Here is a 19328-nt window from a genome sequence, read left to right on the forward strand (position 1 = left end):
CAGAGCTGGGAGGCCCAATAGTCTCAGTCAGGCATAGGCAAACTCGGCCCTCCAGATGTTTTGAGACTACAATTCCCATCATCCCTGACCACCGGTCCTGTTAGCTAAGGATGATGGGAGTTGTAGTTCCAAAACATCTGGAGGGCCGAGTTTACCTATGCCTGGTCTCGGCACTGCTGTCGGTGTGTATCTGGCTTTCTGACACAACCCATGACTGTTGCATGCAGGTGTTGCATGCAGGGGTGTTGCATGCAGGGGATTATTGTAGGTTTTAGTGCAGGCATAGAGAGTTTTGGCCCTCCAGGTTTTGTGGAACCACAGCTCCCATCAGCCCCACCAAGCAAGGCTAGTGGCTGGGGTGATGGGAGTTGTAGTTTGGCAACATCTGGAAAGCGAAAGGTTCCTTGCCTCTGGTTTAGTGTGTTGACTATGTTTGCTTGCCTCTTAAACATGACCACAGGTGCTGGTTGTGGAGCAGGTGCCAAGTTCCACCCCTGCCTGGCCTGCCCATCACCTTGAAATTCTCAAAATGGACAACTTGGGTTGAAATACAGCGCTCTTGAATGTTTAGCAGGGCCCTGTGCCACCAACGTCCGCTATGGTGTGACTGGAATATTGTGGCACTCTGTTTTTCTTTCAAACTGGAGAGGCTGGAAAGTATTCTGCAAACATGAAAATTTGCAAGAGGCAGCTAAGAAGAAAAGCCTGGACTTCACATAAAGGTTTTGGAGCAATCCTGAGTGTGGGTCTGGATCAGATAAGGCAGGTTTCTAACTTGTCTGATTTGTGTTTGTAGTGTACCTGCCTTACGTCTTTCTACTTATTTATCCATGTCCTTGTGAATCAGACTGCGCGAGTTCTGTGATGGGATCCAGATTCTGAGGTGCGATAAGTTCTGCTAGTTCCGAGTGCGAACCCAGTTTTGAAATCTCTGTGCCACACTCGTAGAAGGAATCTTGCTAGTATCTTGAGCAACAAATGTAAGAATCTGCATGGGCAAGTCTTACACCCTGAAACACGAGCCCCCAAATCCTACACAATCCTAGGCTGCAGTGGCCCCTAGAGAAGTTACGTTTGCAACATCCTGTAGGTGGAGGAAGGAGCTGATCTCTTCCTATCCTTGAGATCAATGTGCAAAGCAGCCATGTGGGCTCAGTTGCCTCCCAGACTGGGCCATAGTGAGTGGCCTGGATACAGGCAAGAGAACGATCCCTTCAAAGCTGAGGGAGTGCACTGTGAAATATCCTTTTACGCCCCCTTCCAGGTCAACACATTATTGTGTGCAGCATCAGTGTATGCAATTGTGCCTGATGTTTCCTTGCTAAAATGGCTGGTTGGGGCTGGACTGAAGAACCCCGGAAAGTAAAGGAAACTTAGAGATGGACTGAGTTTCTAATATTTGCACCACATTTTACTGGAAAAAGAGTTGCCCATTTTCTTGGATTATATGGGCACTTAACTTCTGCAGGCTGCATCAAGCCTGTTGAACCAAGGTCCACAGAGACAGTTCCCCTTTTCTTTTGGTTTTTTTTCTGGGTTGCCCCAGAAGTTTAGTTGAAATGTCTTCTGAGATCCAGATGCAAAGGACTATCTGCATGTGTGATGTCTAGGATTGGTTGTGGCGACAGCAATGAGAAGAAGTAGAAATGGACCTCTTTCGGGGCTGGCTCAGCGGGCACTTGAGGCAAGAAAGGATCATAAAGCGCTTTTCAAACTTTTCTTTTAAGGTGCTATATATAAATGATACATATTCGAAGCAGATACAGCAAAGGCAGGGTCAATAACCTCTTGGGGGAGGCAAGGATTTCAAGGTGGGCCAGGAGCACCCTGATGTGGGTGGATTAAAGAGCAACGACTCAGTAACTAATGCAGGCCCAGCCTGTGTAAAATAAAAGGGCTTTATTGCACTTGGGAGCCCTTGCTCCAGCAGCTCCAGGGAGCGTCGCCTCCAGCTCTGCGCAGTCTCCACCCTGGAACTTTGCTTCTTGAGTGCCATGGAGTTTCCGGGAGCCGGAAGACTCAGTCAAGCAGGTCCCTCAGTGACTTGGCGGCTGTAAGAATAAGGAAGGGAAACCATAGGGTGATACAGCTGGGCGTTCCTCCCCTCGGCATTACAGTCTCCAGCTTCTCTCTCTTTCCCAGCCCCTACCTATTCTATAAGTAAAGGTAAAGGTACCCCTGCCCGTACGGGCCAGTCTTGACAGACTCTGGGGTTGTGCGCCCATCTCACTTAAGAGGCCGGGGGCCAGCGCTGTCTGGAGACACTTCCGGGTCACGTGGCCAGCGTGACAAGCTGCATCTGGCGAGCCAGCGCAGCACACGGAAACGCCGTTTACCTTCCCGCCAGTAAGCGGTCCCTATTTATCTACTTGCACCCGGGGGTGCTTTCGAACTGCTAGGTTGGCAGGCGCTGGGACCGAGCAGTGGGAGCGCACCCCGCCGCGGGGATTCGAACCGCCGACCTTTGGATCGGCAAGCCCTAGGCGCTGAGGCTTTTACCCACAGCGCCACCCGCGTCCACAGCGCCACCCGCGTCCACAGCGCCAACCGCTATTCTATACCTGTCACAATTTCTATACCTGTCACAATTTCTGTGAAGAATGGATATAGCAAGGTGGCACTGTGGTCTAAACCACTGAGCCTCTTGGGCTTGCTGATTGGAAGGTCAGCAGTTTGAATCCCCACGATGGGGTGAGCTCCCGTTTCTCTGTCCCTGCTCCTGCCAACCTAGCAGTTCGAAAGCATACTAGTGCAAGTAGATAAATAGTTACCACTGCAGCCGGAAGGGAAATGGCGTTTCTGTGCGCTCTGGCTTCCATCATGATGTTCCATTGCGCCAGAAGTGGTTTAGTCCTGCTGATCACATGACCCAGAAAGCTGCGGACAAACGGCGGCTTCCTCGGCCTGAAGTGAGATGAGCGCAGCAACCCCATAATCAAGTTAGACTGGATTTAACCATCCAGGGGTCATGAACTTTTACCTTTACCTTAGTATTGCTGACTGCAAGCTTCCCCCTAGCCTTAGATCTATGGCTGCTCACTCTTGTTTGGCAAGGCTCCTCTGACTAGCAGAAATCCAGCACGTGGAGCTTCCTCCCATCTTGTCATCTTGGGAGGAAAAGCTTTGATGTACTAAAGGTTTTGCCTGCCGGGGCTCTTGTGTTAAATGCCCAGGCACCCTTTAGAGTGTGTGTGTCAGTACTAGTCTCCAGGGTGGGCTGATATGTTATTCTTCCCCATTCCTCATACTGCCTCTCATCTATGCTGTATTATCCCTGGTCCACAACTATATGTCCCAGAAGGGTCACTTTTGAAAAAGAGCTAGGAATGGAGAGCCTAGGTCTTGTTGCCACAGCCGCCGCTACCTCAGGGACTTCCTTTGGTGGCAGGTAGTCCTGTGTCCCAGGGTGCTGCAGTTAATGCATCCCATTTACTGCTGAGTCCAGAGTATTGCTATTGTCTCTATACCTTTTAAATTCAGCACCCACCCCTTCATTTCAACTGTTTGCGCTGTATAGGACAATATCTTACCAAGGGGTTGGCTTCTAGATCTTGGTGGGCCATGCCCAGCGCCCGCAGACACGAGTGGTATGCCTCCAGCAGCTCCTTGCATGCCTCTCCTCCCTTTTCTTTAATGCTACAGGAGGTAAATGGAAACAGTGAAGAGCCTTTACATTTCCTGCCCTGTAAAGATTTTGACTTGCAAAAACCCCCAAACAAGCATGCACACTTGCAGCAGCTTGGAGTGGTTCAGTGCCTAGATGTTGTGCTTTGGCAACCCTTTTTTATTCTAGGTTTGCAGGACGACTACATAATGTGCTTGTGAGCCTATTATCTGGATAGATCCAAGGCAGGCATTTGCATCCTCAAAAACCATAACCTGGCAGCTCATATGGGAAGCACCCCACCCAGTGGAACGTGATGGAAGGAATTTAGCTTAACAAAGTGCATTTAAACATGCTAGAAATTTGGGTTTGTGCAATTAAAGTGGATTAAAACACTCTATTGCCCTGGCCCTAGTGCAACAACTCCATGTAAACAACAGTCTTCTTGTGGTTAGGATAGCGAGGGGGAGTGCATGGCAAATGAATGGTTAACAGGAAGTAGTCTATAAATGTGCAGCAAGCACAAAAAAACGGGATGGATGCCTGTCATGTAAATCTCCCTGTAACCAAATCGGAAGTATTGCCTAAGAATGACTGGGCATGTTCTAACCTGTGTGAGCTTTGTGCATGTTCAATAAGCAGGTCATCTAGAGGACACCTTCAAGGTTCTAAGGGCTAAACAATAATGTGATTTCTCCTGAAAAGCGATAAAAAAGAAACAACCATCATTTTGCCATAACAAGGTCTTGGGTGTCTGAAGAGAAAGCCAATAAACATTTCCTCATGCAATCAGCAAATTGGGCTATAGATCAGGAGTGAAGATTTAAAAAATAGAGGTCACGAGGAATTCAGGACCTTGTCCTTGCTACCATTATAATCTGAGTGCTTTCGATGAGCAGCAACAGCACCTTCCCCTCACTTGTAACTTTCACCTTGCATATTTTGTGCCTTGTGTCAATTAACTTTAGATGGATTGGCCGCCAGGTGGTAGCAGAGGGCCACCCGTAGCCAGGAGAGACTCGCTGCCTGCTTGATGCTTGCTGACCTTGCTAAAGGTGTCTTTGTTTCTGTTTTCCTACTATGTGTTTTGATCAGCTGGATGGCTGGCCAAAATAAGGCAGCTGAACTCTTTTCTAACTGCAATGCTGGGCAAAGTGTCACCTATTTTCTCCTTCCTTTAAAAACAACAACAACAACAGCAACAGCAGCAACAACAACAACAACAAGACATACTATGCAGTTGTTAATGGAAGCACAATAAGCCCTCCCAGATAGATGGTAGCCTGGGACAGGCTCATTCTCAAAAGGCTGCAAACTGCTTGCAGATACTACCTACCACCCTCCAACCAAGAGACCCAAGTGCTGGTGGTTAGGCCTGCGGGCCAGAGATAGCAGCAGCAAAGCTGGCAGAGGGAGGGTCGCTCCTGAGATAAGCATAGGGAAAGGACCTGCTGGAGCCTGCAGATCTATTCGGAGCCAGCTCTCATTAAATGCCAAGAGAATTGCTGCCTGTTTGCCCTGGCCCCTGTTCTGGTACTCTCACGGAAACTTAGCATATGAAGCCTTTGATGGCAGGGAGAAGAATTGCAAGTTTGGTGGAGATCTCCGTGGCACCAATTGGGAATTTTAGAGACCTAGGTCAGTTCAGTACCTTTTGGAGCTAAAGCGATTAGCAAAGGCTAGTTTCCCTTTCGTCGACTCGTCTACGCCTTAGGTGTTGTAGTATTTCAGTTGTAGTAGCTTGAGGTCACACTGTCTCGTAAGTACATAAGTACATCAAGCTTACATCTCCTTTAGCTCACGTAGTCTCTGTTTTTGAGGGTGGCCCCATGCACAGGTTGGTTGTTCTTGATGCCTCTGAACTAGTGACCCTAAGATAGCAGCGTGCAAGGTAAGCCGCTTGCGAGAAAAAGTCTGGGTGTTACTAGACAATGCAAGATATCTCATGGAGGAAGTAGACCTGCCTGAGCTTCACTGGGTTCTGGCAGAAGTGACACTGAAAGAATATTTTTGAATCAAAAAGACTCGAGGGAAGGTCTTTATAAGAACACTTGCTTCAAATTATCAAATAATATTTCCATAATGGCAAGAGACGAGAGTGTATAGCACAGATAAAAACACAATGCAGTTGCACAGTGATAAAAAACATGTTTCAAAAGCCTTTTTAGAAGATTATTAAAATAGTTGTGCCTCTCCATAAAGAATCTTAACCGAAGTTATATTTATGAGTTTTTTTCCTCCAATGGAAAAAGTTCTGCTGAAATGTTAAGGATTATTCCTGCCCTCAAAGCCAGGAGGTTCTCTTGGAAAGAACCTAATTTACAACATGAATGTATATAGAGGTTTCCAATTGGCTTATGTACAACCAATTTATGTGCATCCAACTGATTGCGCACGTGCGCATCACAGCAACCCAGAAGTGGCTGGAAAAGGTCAGAACAGGGGCATAATGGGCTTATGCACACTCGGCCATCGTGTGATAACCCAAAATGCAATGCCTTCGTAAAAGGGGGGGGGGGGCTGTATCGCAGTTAACAAAGAAAGGGACTAAGTTTAGCGTACTTTAACAATGAACTATTAATTTTATTATAAGTTTCAGACCTTATCCAGGAATATTTTCCCCAGCGTCTTCGAAATGACAGATTTCCTTTAAGTTCCAAAATAAGATACTGTACTTGAATTTCTGGTTATTACTGAGTTCCCTTCCTTTGACTCCTGTGGCATTTCAGCAAGCCTAACTGGTTTAAAGTCCATTCATTCAATAAACCATTCCATCTACACCCATTTACATCACATGAGAAGTATCAACAACGCTAACTTTACTAATCAGCCGAGTTCCTCTGAATTCCTGAACTGCACCACTTTTCTAGAGTTTTTGTCCTTCGTGCTTCCCCAACTAAGGATTGTTGGACTTCTGCAGATTTTGAAGTCTGCCTTCCCTGCACAGCTGAATCAACTGAGACTCCACAGAAGAGAGAGGTCATCATGCAGCAAAAAGTCAATTATGGTCAATCCTGATGTACGCTTGGATGTAAGTAAGGCCCTTTAACTTCAGTGGGGCTTCTCAGTAGTAAAATGCATACCCACCAACATTTCTCCGATGAAAATAGGGACATCCCATTCCATAATGATAAGTTTACTATTTATACTCCCCGCATCTTACTGAGTTGCCCCAGCCACTCTGGGCAGCTTCCAACATATATAAAAACGCAATAAAACATTAAACACTTCTCTATACAGGATTGCCTTCAGACGCCTCAGGGGTCGGATAACTCCATACCCTCCAACATTTCTCCAATGAAAATAGGGATATCCTAAGTAAAAGGGGGACATTCCGGGATCAAATCAGAAACCGGGATGGTGTTTCTAAATCCGGGACTGTCCCTGGAAAATAGGGACACTTGGAGGGCCTGAAAGTTTGACGGGTTTTCATAAAAGGTAAAGGAAGAACACCCCCACCTCATGAATTGAAAATATTAAGTGAATTATTCTGCTAACAATGAGACCATGATGGCACCTCCATGGTAACTGTCTCTCTTGGCATGGAGGGCATCCAGCCCTTTGTGACCTGATAGGAGAGGGATCCCACTGAGATCAGAATAGTCTTCACTGCTGTTTCTGCCTCTCTCTGCCTGGTTCAGTTGCTCAAATTCCTCCTCACTTGGGCCCCTTTCCTGTCTGCTACAGCTGAGCACATTCCAGACAAAAAGAGCCTCAGGGTGACAGCTTTGTCCCTTTGTTGGAAGCCAGTAGGTATGGACCATTCTTGGATTTTAACTTACAGTTACCAGATTTTTTTCAATGAATCTGGGACACCTTTTTTTTTTTTTGTAGCTGAGTAGCAACAGGGAGTCAGTAGTGGGGATGGTGAAGCAAAAGACCCTGGGCCCAAGCAAACGTGCAAATTGTATAAAGGCGCAAAGCCCTTCTTTCGCACCCTGTGAAACATAAATGTTTTTTAAAAACTGGGCAATGGCTGCCTGCCTGCGGCTGCCGAGCCTCCCCTGATCTGTCAAAACAAAAGGGGAAGGGGAAAGGAGATCGGGGGAGGCTTGGGAGTGATGGGCAGGTGACGCGTCATTGCCCAGTTTGTAAAAAACACTGCGCATTTATGTTTCACAGGGTGCGAAAGAAGGGCTTTGCACCTTGCCCGGCAGAGAAACCGCGTGCCTTGCACCCCTCCTGGGCAACGGCCGCCTGCCCGCAACTCCCGAGCCTCCCCCATTAGTAAAAACAAAGGGGAAAGGGGGCAGGAGATTTGTACCACTACACGTCCCCAGTTCCCCTTTGGCAGTGGTGGCAGCAGTGAGCAGTGAACAGCTCCTGAAGCCAGCCAGAGCCAACTGCGCTACCAGGCTGGCTCCAGGCTACTGAGGCTGCCACTGCCACGTTTCCCAGGGACAGATTTGCAAATCTGGGGACTGTCCCCAGGAACCCTATGTTAACTTCTTGGCATGTGTTTCTAAAGAAGGTGGGGTTAATCCAGCCATGCTCATCCCTGTGTAGCTCATATCAGGCGCAGACAGATGTCGGGTTTGCAGGAACTTCCAGAGTGGCTGGCGCAACCCAGCTGGATGGGTGGGGTACAAGTACTTATTATTATTACTGTGAGGTCCACCAGTCAGAGCCAGGTGCAAAATGGTGTCTTGGAGGGGCCCAAGCTGGATGCAAAATGCTGGTGTGGGTGGAGTTAATTATCTCCTGTATTCCATAAGCCATACTCTGGGGTAAGCTATTTATGCAAGTTTGTATCTTCATTGATATAGCTCAGGGATTCTAACACCTAACTGAGCACAAAGGAGATATACCATTAGATGCAGAGATACCAAAGGATCAGAAAAGACTGTTTATGACTGCAACAACAGCTGCAAGGATGTTGGTTGTCCAGAGCTGGAAATACGACAAGGTCCCTACCAGAGTGGAATGGCAGAATGAGCTGTTGGACTATGCAGAGATGGCAAAAATGACTGGGAAAATCAGAAACCAGGAGGATCAGAACTTCAGCAAAGAATCGGGGAAAATTTATATTATACTTGAGAGACCACTGTAAACACTTGAACTCTTTAGCAGGTCTTAAATAACTCTTGTAATGTTACATAGACTTTGGACACAATGGAAACCTGAAAAACTAGAGTGATTTATAATATGCAGTTGAAAAAGTTAACTAAAGAACCAATGGAGGGGACGAGGGAAGTCTAGAGATTTGGAAGAATCTTGTGTAATTTTTACTATTTGTGATTTTGAATGTGAATAAATTTGTAAAACCAAATAAAAATTATTTAAAAAACAAAACAAAAAACAAAGGAGATATACCATTGATTCTAATAGCCCCTTGAGGACTGTTAGCCCCTTGTTAGGTCAAGGTTTGGTTTGCTATCTTCTGCCCACCTTGACTTGCATCCTAAAGACTTTCTACATCTGTTTGGTTTGATGTATTGACTGGCAGCTCCTACACAGCAGTTTTAGATAGACTGCAGGAGAATGCTTTGCAGGCCTTAACAGCACACACAAAACACTTCACGTTCTATTTATCCCATTACGTTGAGGCTAGCACAGACATGGCATAAGCTAACAAGGAATGGCCAAGTGTGTTTGTTCTCTAATCTCCGAGTTTTGTCAGTCCCTCCTGGTTCAAATTGCATGGAACTAACAACGGTCAATTTTGTGTGTGTTTAATTCAGACGAAGGAGCTTTCTTCATTATTTTTAAATTGTGTGAGCGGAAGTGTGTACAGGGACACTGTGGCAAGTAAAGGGTTACTTGCGCGGGGCTAGACAAGCCACATTATTGCCGCATGGCTGTCCACTCTGTTTGGTCCTAATGAAGCCTGTGCTGAGTCAGCTTCTCTCCTGCTCCCTGCCTGTCTGGTTGCCATGCCATAACATCCTTCTCCATTTTGGACGTTCTGGAGTTAGTGTAGAAAATGGAGGTGTGTTGCCCCATAGGGTGCTATGTGCTGGTTAGACCTGCCGCCTGGCCCCCTTTGTGTTTTGGCAGGAAATGGAGGGCGAGGGAAAACTTAGAAGCTACTTTAAAGCGCTGGGCGTATTTAAGAGTGCCAAAAGATGCAGAACAACTTGTAGGATGGTTGGTGAAACATTCAGCAGAACTCTACCCCCTCCCTGCCGTCCGCCCCACACCTGGCTCTGTTCACTGAACAGCATAAGCAGGCAGCAAATCAACCACTGACTCTTCTTCCGATAAGGAGATGGGGGAAAGCTTCCTCTGCTGAGCAGTGTGCTGGCACACAGGGAGTTATCACAGACCATCACACCAATCCCACAGTTCCACGCAGGGCCTGTTGCCAGGGAAACGCAGCAGGAAGAGCCCAATGTGGGTCAGGGATGTGCTGCTGGCAGTGGATTAGTTGGGATCCACGTGGTTGTGCAGGTGCCAGCCATTGGAGACGTTTGCTGTGTAGAGATAGGAGGATCTGGCCAGCTGCCTTTGCCTGTCGTCTCCCATCAGGTCCACAAATTAACAGGATTGAGCATGCAAACTTACAGTGCAGAGTTCTTCCTTCCTTCCTTCCTTCCTTCCTTCCTTCCTTCCTTCCTTCCTTCCTTCCTTCCTTTCTTTCTTTTCTTCCTTTGCAAAGTACAATTTTAAGCGTTCATAGATTTAAAATCCCAATATGTCAGAAGTAAGATATTTGGTATATGCTCTTTTGGTCCCTTCCAATTCTACAGTTCTATGATTCTTCATTAAAAAAATAAATAAATCTCATTCAACTTGGATTGAATTTGGCCCAAATCCTGCACAGCGATCAGAGATCTTTTCTGTCTCCCCCTCACCATAACCGATAAACTTAAACTGAAACCTACCTACAAAGAGATTTTAAGTAGTAAGTTCTCAACTTAATTTCAAATGACAAGAGATTATTTATTATTATTAAGGACTGAACTATTATCACCATCATCTTCAAAAATCCTAAAACTGAGTACTTTAAAAAAATGCATTTTAAGGTTCTCTTTTGCCTTTTAGTCAGCAAAAGCTATGCTTCAATCCATCTGTAGGATAGATCAAGTTGATAGGACTTCCCCAAGCCAATACAGTCTTAATGCCTTGGTACTCAGATGTTTTGGCTCCAGAATGCTGCAAACCCTGAAGTGAGTGTTCCGGTTTCCAAACGTTCTTTGAAACCCAAATGTCCGACGGGGCTTCTGCGGCTTCTGATTGGCTGCAGGAGCTTCCTGCAGCCAATTGGAAGCCGTGCTTTGGTTTCTGAATGTTTAGGAAGTCGAACGGACTTCCAGAATGGATTCCGTTCGACTTCCAAGGTATGACTGTATAGTCAAGATTCGTCAGCCTTGTTGGCATTAACATCACAGTAACAAACATTGATATTTATACAGTGCTCTCTTACTCTTGACCACAGCTGCTCTAGGCCCACAGCTTGAGACAGGTTGCTTGCTAGACCAGGCCATGTGTCCTACTTTACAGAGGACAGTCCTCTATTTGAAAGGCCATCAGTCCTCTTGCCACAAACCTTTTTTCTGCTGGAACTTGCCGAAACTCAGTTCCAGCACCTTTCAGGTGGGTGCCATTGCCATAATAAGAGAACAAGGGAGGAGGTGTTCATGGTGAGTTCTGGCACCTCTTTTTCTAGAAAAATAGCACTGGTGACATATACTGCATTTCTATTTGAATTACTATATTATTTCTAAATTTTGCACCTGTAGATATACATTGAGCTGTGCATGTGTTATGTAAACCTGTATCTTCTGTCTTGGCAATTTGTAAGCGGACACATCACTGCTCCGGCTTTCCTCGACAAGGTTCAACGATGGGGACCGCACAACTTCTCTAGGTATCTGAGCACACATTGGATGTGAGTCATGACTTGTATGTACGAAGAGCGCTGCTGGATCAGGCCCATGGCTCATCTAGACCAGCTTCCTGCTCTCCCAGTGGCCAGCCCAGATGCCTATGGGAAGCCTGCAATCAGGACTTGAGCTCAGCAGCCCTCTCCCCACCCGTGACCCCCAGCGGCTGATATTTGGAGACATATGCTGCCATTCCTTGTCCTGCCCCTTTGCTGACCTTGGCAAGTGTGCCGTGTCTCTCTTCCCTCAATAACCCCCCCCCACCCTGAGTCCAGTTATGTAATTGATTGTCCCCTGCTGATCAAAAATCCCTGTGGCCTCATTAGCGGCAGCTATGTCCCCATCCCCAACACAGCCTGGCAGATGGCAAGTCACAGGGCGTTCTTGTCATCCTGCATTAGTACCAACAGGCAGATCAGAGCTGCTGGGGTCGATCAGAGTGTGTTGCGACATTTTTAATTCACAGATTTATTTACATGAAATGCACCCCACTTTTCCTGTCCAAACATAAACCAGTCAGAGTGACTAATCTTAAAACCACGAAAGCACACACATAAAACACACCTACGCTAGGGCTGCTATGCATCTGGATTTCCCCCGACATTGCCAGGATTTCAAAGGCAGAATTGACGTCCAGGGGGTCTTATCTGAAAGATGGTGCTTTCTCCTGGATCTTAGACAAGTCAATAAAAAAACCCTGTTTTTTGGGGGGTATTTTTGTAAAAAAAAAAGCTCAAAAACTTTGAGGGTTTCCTAAAAAAAAGGTCAAAATTTTTAGGGTGTCCTTGTTGAAATATGAGAACCTTAACCTACACCCACAAGGTACTCCGAAAAAGTATAACAAAATAGTTACACAAAGGTCTGCTTACACAAAGTCCCTATCTGCGCTATGATGTGGGGTGTGAGACACCCTGAATTCCTGGGTCCAATAAAAGCTAGAATTTAATTGAGGTTTGGAAAGTTACACTGTGCCGTGCACTGAACCCTAGGTTAACAAGCGAGGCCTGCCTGGTGATAGCTAGCTGAGTGTGGGTTGCTAAGGGGACAAAGGCCAGGGTCACCCATCAAGAAAGTATTTAAGAAGGCAAGGCTATACCAGATAGCTATATCCAAAAGAACTGGATATAGGAGACCACCATTTTTCTCACCAAAGAAAATTGTTCCATCAAGAATGAGACATATGTGAAGCCATCTTTTATTGCTTTTGGTTTGTAAGCTGCCTCAGGCACTTTGCTTTGGAAAAGCAGTATAAAGAAAAATATCTTAAAATAATAAACAATAATGGTGTATATTTGTTATATGCGTGCAGTATTGCAATACTAGCACCTTTTTTTTTTGCTTGAAGTTTGGTGGCTTCGCTCTGGAATGTATGTATGTATGTATGTATGTATGCATGAATGTGCAAAATGACTGCTTTTCATTAGGTGTCTGCCCTGTCTCTAGAGAGCAGCATGTACCCTGCCAGCTCATCTTTTCTAAGTCTTTTTTAGCTCAAGCCACCTGGTCATTAGCAAAAAAAGAAAAAAAAAGGGGGGGGAATGAGCTTGGTAGTGTATTATTTCTGGTAAATCCAAACTATCATCTTCCAAAAGAAAATCTCCTCTGCAGGCATTTTAGGATTAGCCTGGCAGACGGAAACAAGTGTGTGTGTGTGTGTGTGTGTGTGTGTGTGTGTGAGAGAGAGAGAGAGAGAGAGCGAGTGAGCGAGAGAGAGAGAGAGAGATTATAAAATCACAGTGATGTCACAAAAGAAAAAGCAGGGGACAGTAGGGTAGTGGTGAGGGGAGAGGTGCTTAAGGAAAGGAGAGAATATCTCCAAAATTACAAAGGGATGCAGGCTTTGTATTTGAGATTTAAAGCCTAGAGATCTCTAGTAGGGTTGCTGTATTTCAAAGTGAAAATCCGGATAGAAAAGGTTATTTTTGCCACCCTTCCAATGTTTTTGAGCTATTTTTAGGGAAAATAAGCAAAAGCAACATTGCCAACATGGGTTGTCACATGTCCAGATTTCCCCGGACATTTGTTTTTTAATCGATTTCCGCCTGGTCACTGCTTCCAATTGCAGTATTCTGGATATATCTGGGAAATTCCGGACATATGGCAACCCTGCACTATAGCCGAATTCTCAGCATTCCTCACTGTACACAGAGCATTAGTCACAATCCATATCTATCCTATCATTTATTATGAAATGCTGCATTTATCCCAAACCAGCTTTGACCTGAATTGATAAAAAGAACAACCTAGCCATGTTCTAAGCCAACAATGTGTCTACACAGCTTGATTGTGGCTGCCTTGAGAGGGCTGTCGCTCTGGAAGATGGCATCAAAATACAGAAAACAAGCAAACAAAATAATTGTCCAAGATTATTTACTGAGCAAGAAGTAGGTCTTCTGGGTGCATTTGAAACCAGAGCTGAGACTAAGTAAGACTATGTTGAAGATTTCTAAACATAATCTGCTGCCTCTCCCTTCTCTATGGTTTCTAGCTGAAACATAGCCAGGGCAGAGGTGAGGAGTCTGTGTGTATACATAACCCTTTCCCCAATTACGACTCCCTCCAACTACTGTGGTGGAAAAATACAGGTAAAACTTGTGCCTTCCTATTCCTAAAACCACTGATCTAACCCAATAAATAAGGCTGCATACACAGTACACCTTTTAAAGCACATTTGAAGCACATTCGTTCACTCAGATAATTCTGGGTATTGTAGTTTGTTAAGCATTGCCGGGAATTGTAATTGTGTGAGGACTAAACTACAGTGCCCAGAATACTTTGAGGGGGGAAATGTGTTTTGAAGGGACTTTAAAGGTATACACAACTGTTTTGTGTCCTGAAGCTAGAGTGTGAACTTACAAAGGTAAATTTATTTACCCCCACCATACATTTAGAAAGCACATTGCTTTCCCCAAAGAATCCTACAGACTCTAGTTTACCCCCTCAGAGCTACAGTTTCCAGCACGTTTAATGCACAACAGTTCTAAAGATTCTTTGGGAGAACTTCCCACCCACCCCCAAATCTGGGATTTAACGTGCTGAAACTTCTTACCTATTAATATTAGGCAGGCACCCTCGCTATACTGTTTTAGGCACTTGCCAAAGCCTTAATTTGGTCCAGCAATCGTATCCAGACACATACTTTAGTTACACGTAGTCGTTTTAAACATTTGCTGATTAAATCAGTGTTATATTGATTATTGTTTTATATTCAGTGGCACCTTGGTTTTCTGATGTCTCCATTGTTGAACATTTCGGTTTTCAAACGCCGAAAACCCAGAAGTAAATGCTTCCGTTTTTGAACGTGCCTTGGAAGTTGAATGGCTTCCGCTGCGTGTATCTGTTGTTTTTCACAGTCGTCTCTATGGAATTGGCAGACTGCCTTTTGCACCTCGGTTTTCGAATGTTTCGGAAGTCAAATGGTCTTCCAGAACGGATTATGCTCGAAAACCAAGGTACCACTGTTTATTGTGCAGAGGTTTTTTTTAAAATGTTTAAGTGGGTGTGTGGGTGTGTGTATGCGCAAAATAAATTAAAGGATAGGCTCGGTTGGAGCCCTGTATTTTAAAAATATGATGCATTTGGCAAAATCCTGTTACCAGGAATGGGTCAGAGTGCTAGTTCCTGTGGGGAGCTTTGTGGGGCCAAATGCATCCGTCACAGAATCACCCTGGCCTTCGGCCCAAGAGGAGGATATACTCCTTACCCTCTAATCCTCCTAGTTGAGCTTTAGCTGCTTGAGTTAATTGAGGCTCAGGAGGCTCAGGGTCTGAATAGTATCACTGAAAAGTACGGCAGAAGAAATGCAGAGCTGTCATTTCCTCTCCATCAATTCTCTCTCTCTCTCTCTCCCCCCCCCCGCATAGCACCTTTCATTTTGCAAATACAATCTTCTACCTGTCTCCTCACAACCACCTAGCATAAAGTTACACCCATTTCACAGAGAGGCAACTGAGGCTCCAAGACTGGTCCAAGCCACTCTGGGACTTGAACCTCAGGACAAATGCTGCACGTTGGTCCTCCACCAGCCCAAACGCAATTGGCTGCTGCGAGATGGTCTTCTACAGTTAATAGTGATAACTGGCCACAGTTATGGACAACAGAGTACACACTGGAAAGGCAATTACAACCAGAAACCTGTCTGTCTGATACGTGTCTTTCTTTTACTCATTCATTATATTTTTAAGCATACACTTCAAATAAAATTTTAGGTTCACATCTTTTTTCTCTCTTTTAAAGAAAGAGTGGTATGTGAATTGGCCCTAGGAAATTCAGGACGGGTACTCCAGTGTCTTATTCAGCCATTATCTGTTGGTGTTTGCAAGCTTTTGGGTGTGGTGTTTTTGTGCCGATGAACTTTTTCAAACTGATAGAGAGAGACCTGTGTAACTTGAAAAGTGACATCACTGACATCGGCCTAGTAAAAGACATTGCCTTATTAGTCTGTATGATTATGTTGATGTGTTGTGCTATTTCTTCACAGCTGTGCTAAATAGTGCACACAATGTAAGTGTGAAATGACCCTTACCCGAAAAGTTGGCAGTTTTATTAGAGGAGTCCAGGCCCCATTTGTTTGTTTATATATTTATAATTTACACTTTCACAAAAAAATAATAATCAAGGCGGTATACAACATATAAGAATAAAATCAATAAAAGGCGCCTACAAAAACACCATTAAAAATCAGTAAATGCTGATCGGTTAAAAAGAGAAGAGGCAAACCAGCTGGACTTGGTAAGAAGCACTCCCTGCCACAGACTTGGACCTCTGGTGACAGAGAGAGATCAAGGAGTCTTCCTAAAATGTGTCCCTGCTCCTTTTAGAAGGAGTGCAACCCCCTTCCAAACAGGCACTGGGCTTATCTCCCATTTAAATCAAGTGTAGGTGCAGAGGTGACAGTCTGGAAAAAAACTGGAAGGAAAACCCAGAAGGTGGGGAAATGGAAAAAAACGCCACAGGAAAAGTAAAAACTACATCTTTCCCCTGGGTTTTCACAACTGCTCCACACGACCAGTGTAATGTTTCAAAACTGCTTTATGTACCCCTGCCTCCATTTCCCTCCCTTCTTTCTCTGTTTTCCCCCTCTTGTGCTCAATTTGAGATGGTAAGCAGGGACACATCTCCTAGCACTAGAAGCGTACATGACACCTTAGTGTCTCCAAATGTTGGCTGCTGACCAGTGACCCCTGGACTGGTTATAAGTAAAAAGGCAGGCAAGTTGGGTGTGGCTGAAGTTCATTGGGCAATGCCCCACTTGCTTTAATGGGCAACCTCTACTGAATCTCAAGCTTTCTCTTTAGATAGATATACAGTGGTACCTTGGTTCTCAAACGGCTTAGTTGTTGAACAAATCGGCTCCCGAATGCTGCAAACCCAGAAGTGTTCCGGTTTGCAAACTTTTTTTGGAAGCCGAATGTCCGATGTGGCTTCTGTGGTTTCCGATTGAGTGCAGGAAGCTCCTGCAGCCAATCGGAAGCCGTGCCTTGGTTTTCGAAGAGTTTCAGGAGTCGAACGGACTTCTGGAATGGATTAAGTTCAAGAACCAAGGTACTGCTGTAGATAAAAATAAACAAAAGGATGGCCCACATATATATAGTGTTAATACAGCCAGTGAGAAACACAGACACCACCAGTAACGTATATTCAAGGCCAGTCTGCTGCTCTGGAAGTTGCCACTTCTTATCCCTACTACTTCATTTAAATCAGGGAAACTAATAACTATTAACACATGTTCTTTCAAGGTATGCTGGAAGCAAAACATATCCTGTTACTTTTGCAGTTCCTCCTCTTCTCACCTTTTTATCCCAAGTTCTCGTTGAAAGTGGGGACTAAGCCATGGCCTATTTATTATAAATATATACACAGGTTTCTGATCCAGAATACTGACATCTGTGTGGCCTCACAACTGGTAATCCCCAAGCAGCCACTTCCATTCCCTGCAGCCGTTCTTCCCCTACTCTGCTCCATATATATTTGAATGTGGTTATAGCTGGCTGGCAGCAGAAAGCCTAAGGTATTGCATTCTCGTTTTTTTTCCAGGAGCTCTGAGCCAGCTTAACCAGCAGCTCAGGTCTTGCAAAGGTTTTATGTGAGTGATTTAGCCGAGGAGGCAAGGTTTTGCAGAGCGCTCAGCTTTGAGCTAACAAATGTGAGCTCTCAAAAAACGCACCTGCCTGTTAGCTATGCTACACTTGATCTTAGCCAAAAGCCCGAGAAGCAATTAACGTGGTTTAGGAAATCCCATTGAAGCGGAAGCTGATCAGAACCAGAGGTGAAGCCAGGTGATTAGATGTCGAACCAGGTGGGTGGAGGAGGAATCAGTGTTAAAACTGTCCTAAGAGCTGGCAGATCTTTATACACGGCTCTGTGGTTTCAGCCACAAACTATGCCACGACCAGACATAAGCCTGGTTTGCTTAGGGCTGGCCTTTCTTTGAAGCTGAGTGACGCAGCTGCCTCTGGTGGCAGATTTTGGCTATCTTGATGAAATGGTGGCACGCTGGCAGTCATCCTTTTAAAAAACGAACCTTGCTTGATCATTTGCAGCCAATGAGGCAAGGACGCCATTTGCATTTTCCACATCAGGTGCCAAAATATGGGTAGCTGCCTCCCTCTAGGCATGTGTGTGAACAGTGGGGGCCTCTAACAATTTTCTGCTAGGTCAGTTTCCCAACACACATGTCTTTGGACTCTAAGCGTGCTCCTTTCCTTGATTCAGCAGAGGTCGCTTGTATCCCTTCGTTACTCTTCCCAAGCTTTTGCCTCCGGGCATCCAACCCGCCCTGTCACTCATCTGACCTAGAATCACCCTAGTACAGCTTCCTTTGGAAAGACAGATGGGAGTCAGATTGGGGGGTGGGGGTCTTCCCACTCTTGCCTTCAGCGACCCACTAACCACATCCCTTCAGGGCATGAGTGCGCCACACTCCACAGCATCCTTCCTCAACTTCCCGGCGGGCTTTTGAAGCTGACATGTACCTGCCCTCGGGGGCTCTTCACTGCCCACTTCGCCCCTCAGCCCCCTTACCATTTCTCAGAAGCGGCTTTCAGCTCGGCGCAGGGTGGCTCTTCCGTGGTGGGGTCAGGGGTGCCCTGTCCCTCTGCAGTGGCATTGCTGTGGCTCTCTGACATGCTGGGTCTGCTGGTTGTGCGTGCCTGTGTCTTCTGCACTGATCGAGGAGAGCGGTGCTGACAATTCCTCTGGCTAGAGGCAGCCGGAGCCCTGCCCAGTCATGCAGGATAGACAGATAGCTGGGCGTGTATTTGTGTGTGTGTGTGTGTGTGTGTGTGTGTGTGTGTGTGTGTGTGTATCTTCTTGGGTATTTGAGATAGGCTGCAGCCGCTGAGGTTTTTTAATTCGCAGAGAGGCTTAGCTGGGACAGAGCACCCTCCCTTCCCCTTCCTGCAACAGGGCTGGGGGCAAGCGAGGAACAGGAATCAAATCGCCTCTCTCGGTGAATGGTGGACTCTGACCTGGAAGGTGGCCACAGAGTCAGGGCCAAGGAGATCAGCCGCAGCAGGGAGTGACAACTGATGGGCACCGTTCTTGCTGCCCACGCAGCATAAGGATAATTGGCTACAGAAGGTGTGAAGCTCGATGAGATCTGTGGCCAGCCAAACCAGCCGTGATCTCAAAGGGGCTTGGAATCTATTCAGTGGGCCGGGATCAATAGGTCCATCTCTGAGGAAGGAGATGGTTTGGTTTTGTGGAGCTTGTCTCAGGGAGTATGTGTGTGGCAGTAATGCAGTTATGTACACCTGAGTGGCACATGCAAGTGGATCTTGTACAAGTTCCTCTTTGGAGGCTGAAGTGGATTTAGTGTGGCGGAGAGGTGCTGGGGTTCAATCAAGCCCTGCTTCCAGATGTGTGGACACTGGCTGGGACCACTCAGTGGTCCACTC

The 19328-nt window shown here is 45.9% G+C and overlaps 1 protein-coding gene across 1 annotated transcript; it reads right to left on the minus strand.

The window, feature by feature from the left end:
* Nucleotides 1–1884: 1884 nt before the first annotated feature.
* On the minus strand, nt 1885–18702 carry LOC128399449 (cytochrome c oxidase copper chaperone-like). Its single transcript, XM_053360925.1, has 3 exons — nt 18454–18702; nt 3531–3636; nt 1885–2051 (listed from the first exon to the last, which is right to left on the minus strand). Exons 1-3 carry the CDS (start codon nt 18555–18557, stop codon nt 2037–2039), a joined length of 225 nt encoding a protein of 74 aa, XP_053216900.1. The 5' UTR covers nt 18558–18702; the 3' UTR covers nt 1885–2036.
* Nucleotides 18703–19328: the final 626 nt, after the last annotated feature.

Source organism: Podarcis raffonei, chromosome 13, assembly GCF_027172205.1.
Source record: "Podarcis raffonei isolate rPodRaf1 chromosome 13, rPodRaf1.pri, whole genome shotgun sequence".
NCBI classification, from domain to species: Eukaryota; Metazoa; Chordata; class Lepidosauria; order Squamata; family Lacertidae; genus Podarcis; species Podarcis raffonei.

What these genes read in the sequence shown, in the direction of transcription:
- LOC128399449 (XM_053360925.1), bottom strand. Translation starts at nt 18,557, where the DNA reads ATGTCAGAGAGCCACAGCAATGCCACTGCAGAGGGACAGGGCACCCCT. An exon ending in AAAGCCGCTTCTGAGAAATG is followed by an intron (nt 3,637 to 18,453) that starts GTAAGGGGGCTG and finishes TACCTCCTGTAG; the next exon opens with CATTAAAGAAAAGGGAGGAG.